We start from the raw sequence: 12,455 nt of genomic DNA on the forward strand, positions 1-12,455 counted from the left end.
CAGGCAGGCATGGTGCAGGAGGAACTGAGAGCTCTACATCTTCATCTGAAGGCTGTTAGCAGAGTACTTTGACTTCCCAGCAGCTAGGACTAGGGTATTATAGCCCACTCCCACTGTGACACACCTACTCCAACGAGGCTACCACTCCTAATAGTGCCACTCCCTGGCCTAAGCATTTACAAACCATCACAGAGATGATATATTGTGAGTCAACTCTCCTGGCAAAGGCAGAGGAGGGAAAATCTGGGAAACGTGTGACCTCAGGGCCAGCGAGATGGCTCAGTAGGTAAAGGTGCATGCCTCTAAGTGGGAGTTCACCTAGGACTCACACAGTGAACAAACGGAGAGAAAAAAAAATGTCCTGCAAGGTGCCCTCTGACCATACTCTCACCATGGACATATGCTTACACACATGCACAAATTAACGACAAAGAAAGATGTGGTCTTCATGGAAACTTACTAGATTCATGGGGTAGTCAGCCAGATTCCATGGGGGAGAGGTCAGCACTTGAAGTTCTAGGTCAGAAGGCAGCCTCCACTCTGCTCAAGGCCATGGTGGAAAGAAGTGGGTAATTGTGTGAACTCTCACCAGTCAACCATAACAGTAGCTGAACTGGGCTCACTGACCTGCTAGAACTGGAAGCATCCGGTGTGAAAGCTTTTGAAGTGGATTTACTAGCATCCCCTCATCAATGTGCGCAATATCCATTTTCTCTGAATCCTCGCCAGAGTCTTGTTCTCTTGCTGTTGTTTTTTAATTATTAAAAGCTATTTAAATAGTGTTGGATATCTCAAAGTGACTTTAATTGGCATTTTCTTGGTGACCAATGATGCTAAATATCTTTCATGGGTTCTTTGCCATAAGTAATCGCTTCTTTGATAAATGTCTGTATCTTCTGGCCCATTTTCACTTGTTATTTTTTATTGACAAATCTTGAGAGTGTATGTATTACAAATTCCTTGTTCAATATTTGGTATCCGAATGGCAATGGAATAACAACTAAGGACAAACCTGCTGCAAACCTTCTATAAAAATTAACCCCAAAGGATTGTAGATCTAAATGTAAAACAGAACTAATAACAGTTTTAGAAAATGGTGTGAAATGAGCAGAATTAAATATAGAAATCTTTTCTTACTGAGAAAATTCTTGAAACATTTTAAGTGAGTATGATGAGATGGGTGTGTTGTGTGTGTATGTGTGTGTGTGTGTGTGTTTTTGTGTGTATATGTGTGTCTATGTGTGTGGTTGTCTTATGTGTGTGTATGTGTGCATTTATGTGTCTGTGTGTATGTGTGTGTTCATGTGTGCTCATGTGTTTGTGTGTGTATGTATGTGTTTATGTGTGTGTATGCATGTATGTTTGTATGTGTGCACGTTCATGTGTCTGTGTGTTTGTGTGTGCACACTCATGTGTCTGTGTGTATGTGTGGGTGTGTGTGCACACTCACCTAAGCAGGTGTATATGGAAGCCATAGGGTGACTCTTCTATTGCATCAACATCTTATTTTATTCTAATACTTAAATTACTTCACAGGTGTTTTGCTTGCATATTCATGTGTATACCATGTATATGCAGGGCCCCTGGAAGCCAGAAGAGGGTGTCTGATCCCTTGGGACTGGAGTTACAGATGGTTGTGAAGGCTATACGGGTGCTAGGCATTGAATCTGGCTCCTCTATAAGAGCAACTGTTTTAGTCAGGGTGTTTATTGCTGTGACAAGACATCATGACGAAAGAGCAAGTTGGGAGGAAAGAAATTATTCAGCTTACACTTCCACTTGGCTGTTCATCACCAAAGGAAGTCAGGACAGGAACTCAAACAGGGCAGGAACCTGGAGGCAGGCACTGATGCAGAGGCCATGGAGGAGTACTGCTTACTGGCTTGCTTCATGTGGCTTGCTCAGCCTGCTTTCTTATGGAACTCAAGACACCAGCTGAGGGATGGCACCACCACCATGGGCTGGGCCCTCCCCCATTGATCACTAATTGAGAAACTGCCCTACAGCTGGATCTCATGGGGGCATTTCCTCAACTGAGGCGCCTTCCTCTCTGATGACTCTAGCTTGTGACAAGTTGATACACAAAACCAGCAAAACTTTTGGAGGCAAACAGCTGGCGTTACTCCCCCATCTGTTGACTCATCCCTTGTCTTGTGTTTTGAGAACAGGGCAAAATAAACACAGGCGTGCACACTGATCTGCCTCCACCGGTGCTGAGTGGGATAGAACATGGATTGGAAGAGCAAGCGGGGCTCAGCACATCTCAAAGCCCAGTGTCTGTTATCTCTCTCTGTGTATCTCTTCTGCACAGTGATTCTTTCAGCCCTTCTCTGCTTTCTACTTTTATGTTAACTTGACACAAGCTAGAGTTATCTGAAAGGAGGGAACATCAGTTGAGAAAATGCCTCCATTAGATCCAGCTGTAAGCCATTGTCTTAATTATGATCAGTGGGGGAGGGCTTAGCCCAAAGTGGGTGGTGCCATCGTGGGCTGGTGTTCTATAGAACCACCGTCTTGGGTTCTATAAGAAAGCCGGCTAAACACGCCATGAAGCCAGTAAGCAGGATTCTTCCATGGTGTCTGCATCAGCTCCTATACAGCAGTGTGGAAGTGTAAGCTCAATAAGCCCTTTCCTCCTCAAGTTTCTTTGGCCATGGTGTTTCATCAGAGCAATAGAAACTCTTAATGAAAACACCTTCCTTATGGTAGTTCTTCTTGGTGTGTTGCACAGAATTTTAATTTCATTAATTTTTTTTTAAATTTTAAAGATTTTATTTTGTATTTGTGTGCGACATAGCCAGAAACCAAACAGATGGGGCCATTCAACCTTGGACTTTCAGCCTCCAAAACAGTTAGTGAAATAAACCTCTTTTCTTAATAAAGTACCGACTCTCAGGCATTTTGTTATAGCTACACAAAATGTAGCTACACAAAATACACTAAGACAGATGGATGGCAGGGGTGGCTATAAATAAAGACAGGTGATGCCCCCAAAGAGAATCCTAAGCTAATGGGGGGAAGGGACTGACTAGTGCATAAAGACTGGTGTCTTGTCCTCAAGTAAATGAACCTGGCGTGTTTCTCTGATGCTTCTCAAAGTTAACCCTCCCCCAACCACTACTCCTTATCTCTCAGCCACGTTCTGTGTCATCTTCACTGTTGTTCTTGTTGGAGGTTTTGTATTCCAGAGAGCCTAGGAGAAGCTGGGGTCCCCTCTTTTATGTGTTAGCTGGAACAAGAGGTTTCCTTCTTTCTGTGTGTGTGGGGGATGAAGATAGGAGCTCCAGCATTTCCCAAGAATTACACTTATTCTGAAATATGCATTATAGATACAACTCATTCATTGGGCAGAATACCTGGGAAGGAAATTCCAGCCACTGCGGCTGTTTGGAAATCCACACAAGAGTATTCATTTCCTCCCCAAACAGTAGATAAGACAGGGAAGTTAGACCAGAGAACAAGACGGGAAGTTTTAAAACTAATCACACAAGCTTGGTTTCTAAACAGGAACTCTGAAGACGGCCCTAACAAGGCAGGGCTGCATGCTGTCACCAGAGGGCAGCAGAGTCCAGGAACCAGAAGGCAAAAACCCAACTGTTACTAGGCAGATCTGATGGGGATGAGGCTGACTTATACTGGGCTTTGCTACATGTAGCTTATTGTTCTGTGCACAAGGCGAAAGGATACAAAGTTCAAAGCAGAGATCAGAGTTCAGAGCCAAAGAAAGAATGCAATAGAACAGAACTGAGGGGGTAGTTCCTCCCGCCACCCAAAGACCCAGTGGTCTGGGGAGTGTTAACACCTGGCTGGTGCTGGGTGCTTGATAGAGAATCAGGCAAGAACAATTGCTAGATCAATAAGAGACAATGTGTGTATTTGCTTTGCTCTAATCAGAATTTAATAAGTTCTTTTGAACATGCTTTCTTGAATTTCTGCTGAGGTTGGATAAATTGTTTAATTGCTATTTATTGCCTTTGGCTACCCCCTGTAGCCTGCCTTTGCTACTTGGTGGGTTCTTTTTTTCTTCCACCCCTCTCCAACCCATTTCTTCCACTGTTTCGACCTCCTAACACTAGATAGGAGAGGGAAAAAAAAGGATAGATTGGAAAAACCGACATCTTTACTGTTAGACTACTTCCTGCTGCGTAGGGGTATCAAGTTTTTTGGGGGACAAGTTTGCTCTTCAGGATATCTAATTTCTTCTTGTTCTTGTTTCTTCTTTGCACAAGACTACCTTAAAAAAAGACATTCAACTCTTGGGGCCCTAGCATTTTATACTCTCTGAAGAGTCCCCCAAATTCCCAGAGTCACACGATCGCTGAGAACTGTCTGCCACTGTCAAAATGGCACCCCTGCTAGAGCAAGAGGTAACATAGTCAGCTGCTGTGGACGTCTGAAGCAGCCCCATGTCCTACACCTGGGACTAAAACAGAAATGTATTATTTTTCTTAAATTTATGTATGTATGTATGTAGCTGTCTTCAGACATCCCAGAAGAGGGCATCAGATCTCATTACAGATGGTTGTGAGCCACCATGTGGTTGCTGGGATTTGAACTCAGGACCTTAAGAAGAGCAATCAATGCTCTTAACCACAGAGCCATCTCTCTAGCCCCAGAGTGTCTGTATTAGCTCCCCATCACTATGCTCAGGAAACATCACAGAAGAGGAGGCATAGAGAATGAGGAATGCTGGGAGACGCTATCTTTTTTTTTAATTTTTATTTTTATTACTTTTTATATGTTATTGAAATCATGACCTCACAGTAGCTGTGGTCACCTGTGTAAGACCTATCCAAGATCAAGTTAGCCAAAATCCCAGCAGAGATGATTGCCGGGCTAGAGTTTATACTGAGGAACTGTGGGCAGTGGGTAGTTATTGAGGGATGGGGAACTTTTTGGTTTTTCATTGTTTTGTTGTTTGAGATGGGATTTCTCTGTGTAGCCCTTGCTGTCCTGGAACTTTGTAGACCAGGCACGCACTGAACTCAACACATCCACCTGCTTCTGCCTCTGCTGGGATTAAAGGTGTGTACCATGACCATACCCAGCCTGTCAGCTTTTTATTATCCCATTGTCCAGAAACTGGGTACAACTTGCTCGGAGTGATAACATCTTCCTCCTTCTAGACCAGTCAGTGTCCCTCCTTCCCAGTGATAACGGAGTCCAGTCACCATCAACAAACACCAATGGGTCTTTTCTGGTTTCTTCTCAATGTTTTTATTTTTCAAAATATACAATTTATTTACATCTTTATTTCACAACTGCATTTTTGTATATTTATCCCAAAACCTCTAGATAGCTTCACCGTAAACAGTACAAATCGTAGACTGGTCACACTGCCTCTCTTTAGTCTTTGCACCCATTGGGTTTTTGATAAGTTTCAAGTAGTAATCGCTTGTGGGTAAGAAAGGAACAAAAAGGAAGGCAAGATGATTTTTTTGTTTTTTGTTTTTTTACATAAGCTCAATACATAGGATTAGAAAGGGCCATCTGACCAGCTACTTCATTTAGGGCCAGATTAAAAATATTTATATAGCTTATAAATAAGACTCAGGAGCAGTGAGGGCTCTGGTTACAGGAAGGACAGTCTGGGTGGGAGAGGGTGGGTGATAAGGCACCACATACAAGTCCCTTCTTGGCTTCAGGAGGCACTTCTGGGAGGGTCCTGAGAGGGACAGGTTTCTACCTGTGCAGATGGAGGCCAAGTACGACTGGGGCTAGGCTGGGGCTCTCACCAACATAGACTTCTCCAGCCTCTGTTGGGGAGCGGTTTTGTGGTTTGGGCGGGGAGAGAGGAGTCAGAGAAAGCCACTGCTGATCCCCAAAGACAAGGGCCAGGGCTCCTGTCAGCCTTGCAGAGGATGCCAGGCACCCTCATGCTTTCTGCCCAGGCAGACAAGTACTGGATTACTTCCGCAGCTGATAGTACAGCTGGTATCTGGGGTTGGCAGGGCCCAGAGTGGCTGTCCTGGGGTCTGGGGATGGCCTGTGGGAGGCATCGTGCTGTTTCTTCTTGGAATAGCCCTTCATTTACTTCTGAACCATCAAACTCTCCCAAGAAAGGACAGGAGAGTACAATGTGACCACAGGCCTGCATGCCATGCTTCTGCTGTGACACCAGTCCCTCTGCTGCATGGGGAAGCCCCCAGGGAGCCCAGGGTTCTAAGGCACAGATGGGGTCAGTTTCCTTCATGCCCCTTGGGGCCATTGTCTGGACCCTGAAACAGCACTGAGGGCTGAAGCTTAGGCAGGAATGCCAACGGGGAGGCCATCATTCTCTGGGAATGAGCCAGTCCCCAAGGGCTCAAGAGGATGCTATCCTCACATAGGAAGCCGGAAGGGAAGCCCTGCTTTCAGGTCTCCACCAGGCCCCAGGGCTAGACAGAGCCCGTCCTGCCTGGCCAAGCTGACCTCAGCAGGTCTAGGTGGAGGTGGGGGGTAGGACACGGGTAGGGTCTGGGGATAGACCGAGGGCAGAACAGAGGGTCTAGGGGTTGTCACTGCATCTTCGGGTGGGCTTCCTCTGGAATGAGGGTGTGGAAAAAGTAATCCCACAGTTTAGTGCTGATGCCAAACCCTGCAGAGGGAGACAAACGGGACAGAGGATGAGGTGCTGGTAGAAGAGAAGAAAGACATTTACCTGGGGGAGGGCGAGCTAGGAAAGACCCAGCAGCCAGGGACCAAAGACCAAATACCTGTGTTTGTCCTGTTTCTGGGTTGGCCTGGCCCTACCTGTGTTCCCAGGTTTCCCCCCTCCAGTTTCCCTCTCTTCCTTGCTGGGACAACTCCATTCCTATCCCAGGGAGTTGTTCCTGGAATTCCAGCTTCCCAGACATCAGACACTACCTTCTTTTCATTTGGGCCCAGCTCCAGTGACTGCTGCGGAGACCTGTTTCTTGAATTACATTATGTGGGCTTTATATGTCAGCATGGTAGGTACAAGAATCACTTGACTAATGAGTCCTGGGAGTGTGGCTAGGATCTTCAGAGGAACTCATTTCTGATTTCATTCAATTCAAATTAGTTTAAGTTTTGATGTGAACTCGAACATTTGACTCAGTTACTGGATAACTCAGAAGTATGTTTGAAGCAACTTATATTGGTGAACCTGTATTATTATTATTATTACTATTATTATATATGCATTGGTGTTTTTCCTGTGTGGGGGCATCAGATGCCCTGGAACTGGAGTCACGGACATTTGTGAGCTGCCAGGTGGGTGCTGGGAATTGAACCTGGGACCTCTGGAAGAGTCTCACTTTACAGCTTTGGTTGGCCTAGAACTCCCTATGTAGATCAGGCTGGCCTGGAACTTGCAGAGATCTTCCCACCTTAGCCTCCAGAGTACTGGGTTTAAAGGCCATGTACCACCACCACCCAGCCCAACACTTTCTTGCTTTATTTTCTTTATGACACTTAACCACTATCTGAGATCATCTTTGCCATGTATTGGTTTCCTTGCTCGCCCCTCTCTGCTTAGCTGTCTATACAAATGAGATCTCTGTATAAGCCACTCCCTGAATGGAGCCCGGCTCTTAGTTGGGGCTGAATTTGCCAAATATATCAATAAACAAAAATCAAGGTCCCGGCCTTACCTGATTTCTGGTATTCGAAGTGATGTTTGACATGGTGGGCCTTCATGGTGTACAGGTAGGAGCCCTTGTGTGGAGAGCCGAAGTGCAGGTAGTAATGGGTCATGTCATAGAGGACATAGCCCAGGAGGCCCCCAGCAAAGATGATGCCTCCCACGGTCTCAGGCAGAATGAGCCGCAGGAGCACATAGAAGAAGGCAATTATTAGGGAGGCTGGCACTGGGGGGAAGACCAGACGGGAGCCATCAAACGGTGCCTGTTGGCAGAGAGGTGCAGGTGTCAGAGGCAGCCCAAGGCGGAGCCCAAGCCCAGAGCCCCTGGGCCTACTTATGGCTATGGCGTGTCAATGTGGTAATGACTCTTATACAGAATGGAATGGAGCAGCTAGCTGGGTGTTGCAATGAGGGGGATAGTGACTTAACCTGCAAAGGCTTGGTATCTTTGTTTGCTTTGAGACAGGTAGGCCAACATGCCTGAAAGACCCAGATAAAGTATCCCATTCCTTATTTCATAGTCAGGATGGGACCTGGCAAACTTCCCAAGGGCAACCACTCCGTTTCCCAGGACCACTTGGGTTCTGGGACTTGTTAGCTACTAGACAGGAGCCCTGACCTCAAACACGCAAATACCAAGCCCTTTGTTACAGGGACTTTTGGGACACTGAGGCCTGATGTTAACCCAGACTGTGGCAAGAGGATTCTAGAGGCTGGGCACGATGCTTCCCCATCCCCTATTCCTCAACCGGAGGCTTCTTTGTTGAAGAGGGTTTATGGGGAGCCACAGAACCAGAGCCCAAGCCTTTGGCTCATGACCCTCAAAGGAAGGGGGCCAGTTACTCGGTTCCTTGATCCCTGAGAGCTTCGGTTTGCCCTGCGGAATGGGCGCACAGGACAGCCATCTTTAGAAGATAGCTTTACCAGCGTGAGGGGTTTTGTCTGTTTTGTTCATTGAAGTCAGGTTCAGTATGTGGAGTATTCCAAGAACATTGCTGGGTGAATGGATGAGTTGTGAGCTTTAAAGATGGTGACGGGTCTGGGTGATGTGTGTGTGTGCGCACACACTAGAGCATGTACACATGTTGTCCCTACCTGGCTCGGATCAGAACATCCAACCCAGCCACCCCTCTGAGAAATCTCAAGCATTCTTGGTTTCCATCACTTCCAGCCCAGGACTGGATTCTTGGGACAGCTCCTAGGAGCTGGTGGTAGCCTCTGGGCTTTGCAGAGCTGGCTGCATGTGCTAGCGCCTGGCGTGGGACCCACCCTGCTTACCTTGTGGTGCTGGCCGTGCATGACAAAATGCAACATGATGAGGTAATGGCTGTTGCTGGGGGGCTTCATATGGAACAGGAAGCGGTGGACGACGTATTCCACAAGGGTCCAGACAAGCATGCCCAGCACGAAGAGCCCTATGAACACCGACTCCGGCATCATCATTGAATACTCTGCAGCGGAGACAGGTGGTCGGGGTTGATGAATGCCATGCACACCTGTGCCTGGTGGCTTCAGAGTCCTTGACTTGTCACCCAGGCTAACTTAGGTATTGTTGCCCTCTGCCTGGTAGCTGTGGGCAAGCTACAGTGAAAAGCCTTGTGGTGAGGTGGGAAGAAGGCTGTGAGAATCTACAGTGGGCTTGGAAAGGGCTCTTTACTAGAGTGATAGCTATTGGTCAGAGCGCCAGTGTTTTTCAATGGGGACTGTAGGAGGCACAGCTCTGGCTGAACGCTGGATCTCTACCTAGAAGGGTGACTTGCTGGCACAGGGGAAGGAAAGGAGACCATCTTGAAAGAGTCACCAGAACCAGGAGTCACTGATGGAAGAAATGAGCAACTGGGGACCGTGTGTAAAGGTCACACAGGCAAGAAGGACAGGAAAACCTAAACACAGAAATGTCAACAGACTTGAAATCACAGTGTCTGAGGGGAAAGGTCAGCTTGAAAGGATGCAGAGAGGCTGTCCAGGTATCTCCAGGGTCAGAGTCCTTTCGATCCAGCCCTCTGATGATCTTCAGGCTCGGGTCTTGGGTCTATAAGAGACTGCAATTCTAGTCCTTTCTGCTCTTGTCTAGGCTCCTCTTCATCTGTCTTACCTTCTTGGCTTTATCCTCTGTGATGGTTAGTGTTCACTGTCAACCTGACTGGATTTAACATCTCCATGGAAACACACCTCTGTGTGCTTCTGTGAGGGTGTTTCCAGAAACATTTACATAGACCAGGGAAGAGCCATCCTGAGTGTGGGTCACACAGAGTCCTGGGCTGGAGTGAAGGGAAGTGAGCTGGGCAGTACTCATCTCTCCTGCTCCCTGCCTGCGGGCATCAAGTGACCAGCCGATCTACACACCTGCTTCAAGACCTGCCCAGCCTTGATGGACTAGCCTTAAAGTAGGAGCCAGACCGATCGCTCTTATCAAGCAATTAGAAAATTAATTATACATCCCTCTTTCTCACTACTGCTTTAGCTATTCTCTCTCTCTGTTGTTTTTTTTTTTTGTTTGTTTGTTTTGTTTTTACATTTTAAAACTTTGTTGTAAATTACATTCTCCAAGCAACATTATTTAGGAAGCTACAGAGTTATTCGTGTGTGTGTGTGTGTGTGTGTGTGTGTGTGTGTGTGTGTATGTGTGGGTTTTCTATGTCTGTCTGTCTGTCTGTCTGTCTGTCTCTCCCTCCCCTCTCTCAAAATAGCCTTATTATTATATCTTATTATATAAGATATAATCTTAAGGAGCTGGAGAGATGGCTCAGCGGTTAAGAGTACCGACTGCTTTTCCAGAGGTCCTGAGTTCAATTCCCAGCAACCACAAGGTGGCTCACAGTCATCTGTAACGGAATCCGATGCCCTCTTCTGGTGTCTGAAGAGAGCAACAGTGTACTCATATACATAAAATAACTAAATAATTCTTAAGTAGAACGTAGTGGTGCATGCCTCCTGTCATTCCAATAGCTGAGGCTGAAGCAGAAGGATTGTTAGTTTAAAACCAGTTTGGGCTACACAATGAGAGCCTGTCTCACAAAATTTTCTTGTACCACACGTTTCACCCATAAAAGAGAGTTCAGTGGGTTGTTTGTTTGTTTGTTTTCTAGCAGATTTTAAATTGTGTGTCCATTGTCAATCAAGAGTTGGGACTGGATGTCCCCTCTCAGGCTCTACTGTGGAAACTATGCCTCTGTCCCTTGGATTGACGCCTTCACCCCACAAACTCTGTTTGCTAGCTGAGTTTAATCGCAGGCTGGTAACCCCCAGATCTATACTTCTACCCCACCTTTGGTCCTCCACTTGCCACTGTGTATCTGCCCATGGTGTGTACACAGCACCCCAGCACTAGCCCTTTGCAAATGAAACTGACTGCCTTCCTCTTTCTTTGGCCCTCACCCCTCCAGGTTAGTCACTGCGGTGTCCTCCTCTGGGGATAACCACATGTTACCAAGACCTTAAGTTAGCTTCCTACTTCCAGCAGTGACCAGGACCTGTCACCCCCACCCACTTCAGATCTTCTTGGCAAAGTGAGAGAAGCTATGGGCAAGGGCCACAGAGTGCCTGCTTCCATTTAAGTGAAAGTCCAGACCAAGCACATCCTTAGTCACAGAAAGAGCAGAGGCCAGTGTGGGGAGGAGGAAGGAGAACAGGAAGGAACTGAGTTTCCTTCTGAGGTGTTTGGATGCTTGGAACTATATAGGGATGGTGCCTGAACTCAGGGCCACTGAGCTATTCAGATTAAAATGGTTTCAACCACCATGTGTGAATCTCATCTCCACTGGCACTTGTCTGTTTCCTTATTATTATCGAGACAGCCTCCCCCTAAGCATATGGCTTGTGGGGGAGGAGTATATAGTTGTTTTTCCTGACAGCCTCTTCAGTGCTAAAATTACAGCCACGCACCACCATGCCCAATCTGTAATTTAAATCTATTTGTCTACCCACTCATCCATCTTAGATCACTATTTTTCTTTCAGATAGTTATTTTTAAGAGTGTGTGTGTGTGTGTGTATACGTGTGCGCACATGCATGCAGGTCCACTAGAAAACCAGAGGTATCTGATCTCTTGGAGCTGGATTACGGAAAGGTCATCCATCGGCTGCCTGACATGGGTGCTGGGACCGACATCAAGTCCTCTGCTAGAGCAGTGCCATTTCTCCAACCCCATGTCACAGTTCTGAATCCCTCTACCTTACCACCTATTGGCCCCCAGGGCAGAGTCAGACCTCCACTCCTTCTTCTATACCTTTTTAAGTCGTCCTGTGATATCTCATGGCCTTTAACCAAAGTCTAGTCCCCACCCCCCACCCCCACAACATTCCATGTCCCTCAAGTCCTGTCCTTCCTGACATGTCACCTGTATGGAGGCCCAATCAAAGCACTAGTGAGTGGTTCCTTAGATATGCCATGTCGGTTTTTTCCCTGCACACACAATTTTGCTGATGCTGTGTCCCCTGGAGTCCCCTTGCCTTTTTTATCCCCGGGGATCAGCCCACATGGCTCATGGAGATGTCTCTACCCACTCCTGGCTGGCTCGTGCATCCTGCTCTGCCCTCGGGTGCCACCCTCAGGCACTAGGTACTGTACTGCCAGTTGGGACTTTGCCCCCAAGTTGGTGGTAATAAGTTTTATTTTTTTTTATGAGTGAGTTCTTTTCTATGTGCCCAGTGCTTAATACAGAAGGTTCACAGAGACTTACTGGGAGAGAAGAGAGGTAGAGAAAGACCATGATAGGCTTGTGCCCGGATAAACTTTGACCTGGGTCCCTCTATGAGCAGACCGGGAGACAGCATAGAGAGGTCCCTCTGAAGGACCCAGGTCGTCTGTACACTGTAGGCAGGCCCAGCACAATGGCCGGGGGGGGGGGGCTGCAGAGGAAGGGACACAT

The 12,455-nt window shown here is 47.0% G+C and overlaps 1 protein-coding gene across 1 annotated transcript in view; it reads right to left on the bottom strand.

The window, feature by feature from the left end:
• Positions 1-5,197: 5,197 nt before the first annotated feature.
• Positions 5,198-12,455, bottom strand: part of Fa2h (fatty acid 2-hydroxylase) — a 52,198-nt gene continuing 44,940 nt past the window's right edge. The window contains exons 5-7 of the mRNA XM_021170240.2: positions 8,864-9,036; positions 7,596-7,848; positions 5,198-6,577 (exon numbers count right to left, since the gene is read on the bottom strand). Coding sequence (XP_021025899.1) covers positions 6,498-6,577; positions 7,596-7,848; positions 8,864-9,036 — 506 coding nt within the window. The 3' untranslated portion in view covers positions 5,198-6,497. The remainder of the gene's footprint in view (positions 6,578-7,595; positions 7,849-8,863; positions 9,037-12,455) is intronic.

The sequence above is a fragment of the Mus caroli genome, chromosome 8 (assembly GCF_900094665.2).
Source record: "Mus caroli chromosome 8, CAROLI_EIJ_v1.1, whole genome shotgun sequence".
NCBI classification, from domain to species: domain Eukaryota; kingdom Metazoa; phylum Chordata; class Mammalia; order Rodentia; family Muridae; genus Mus; species Mus caroli.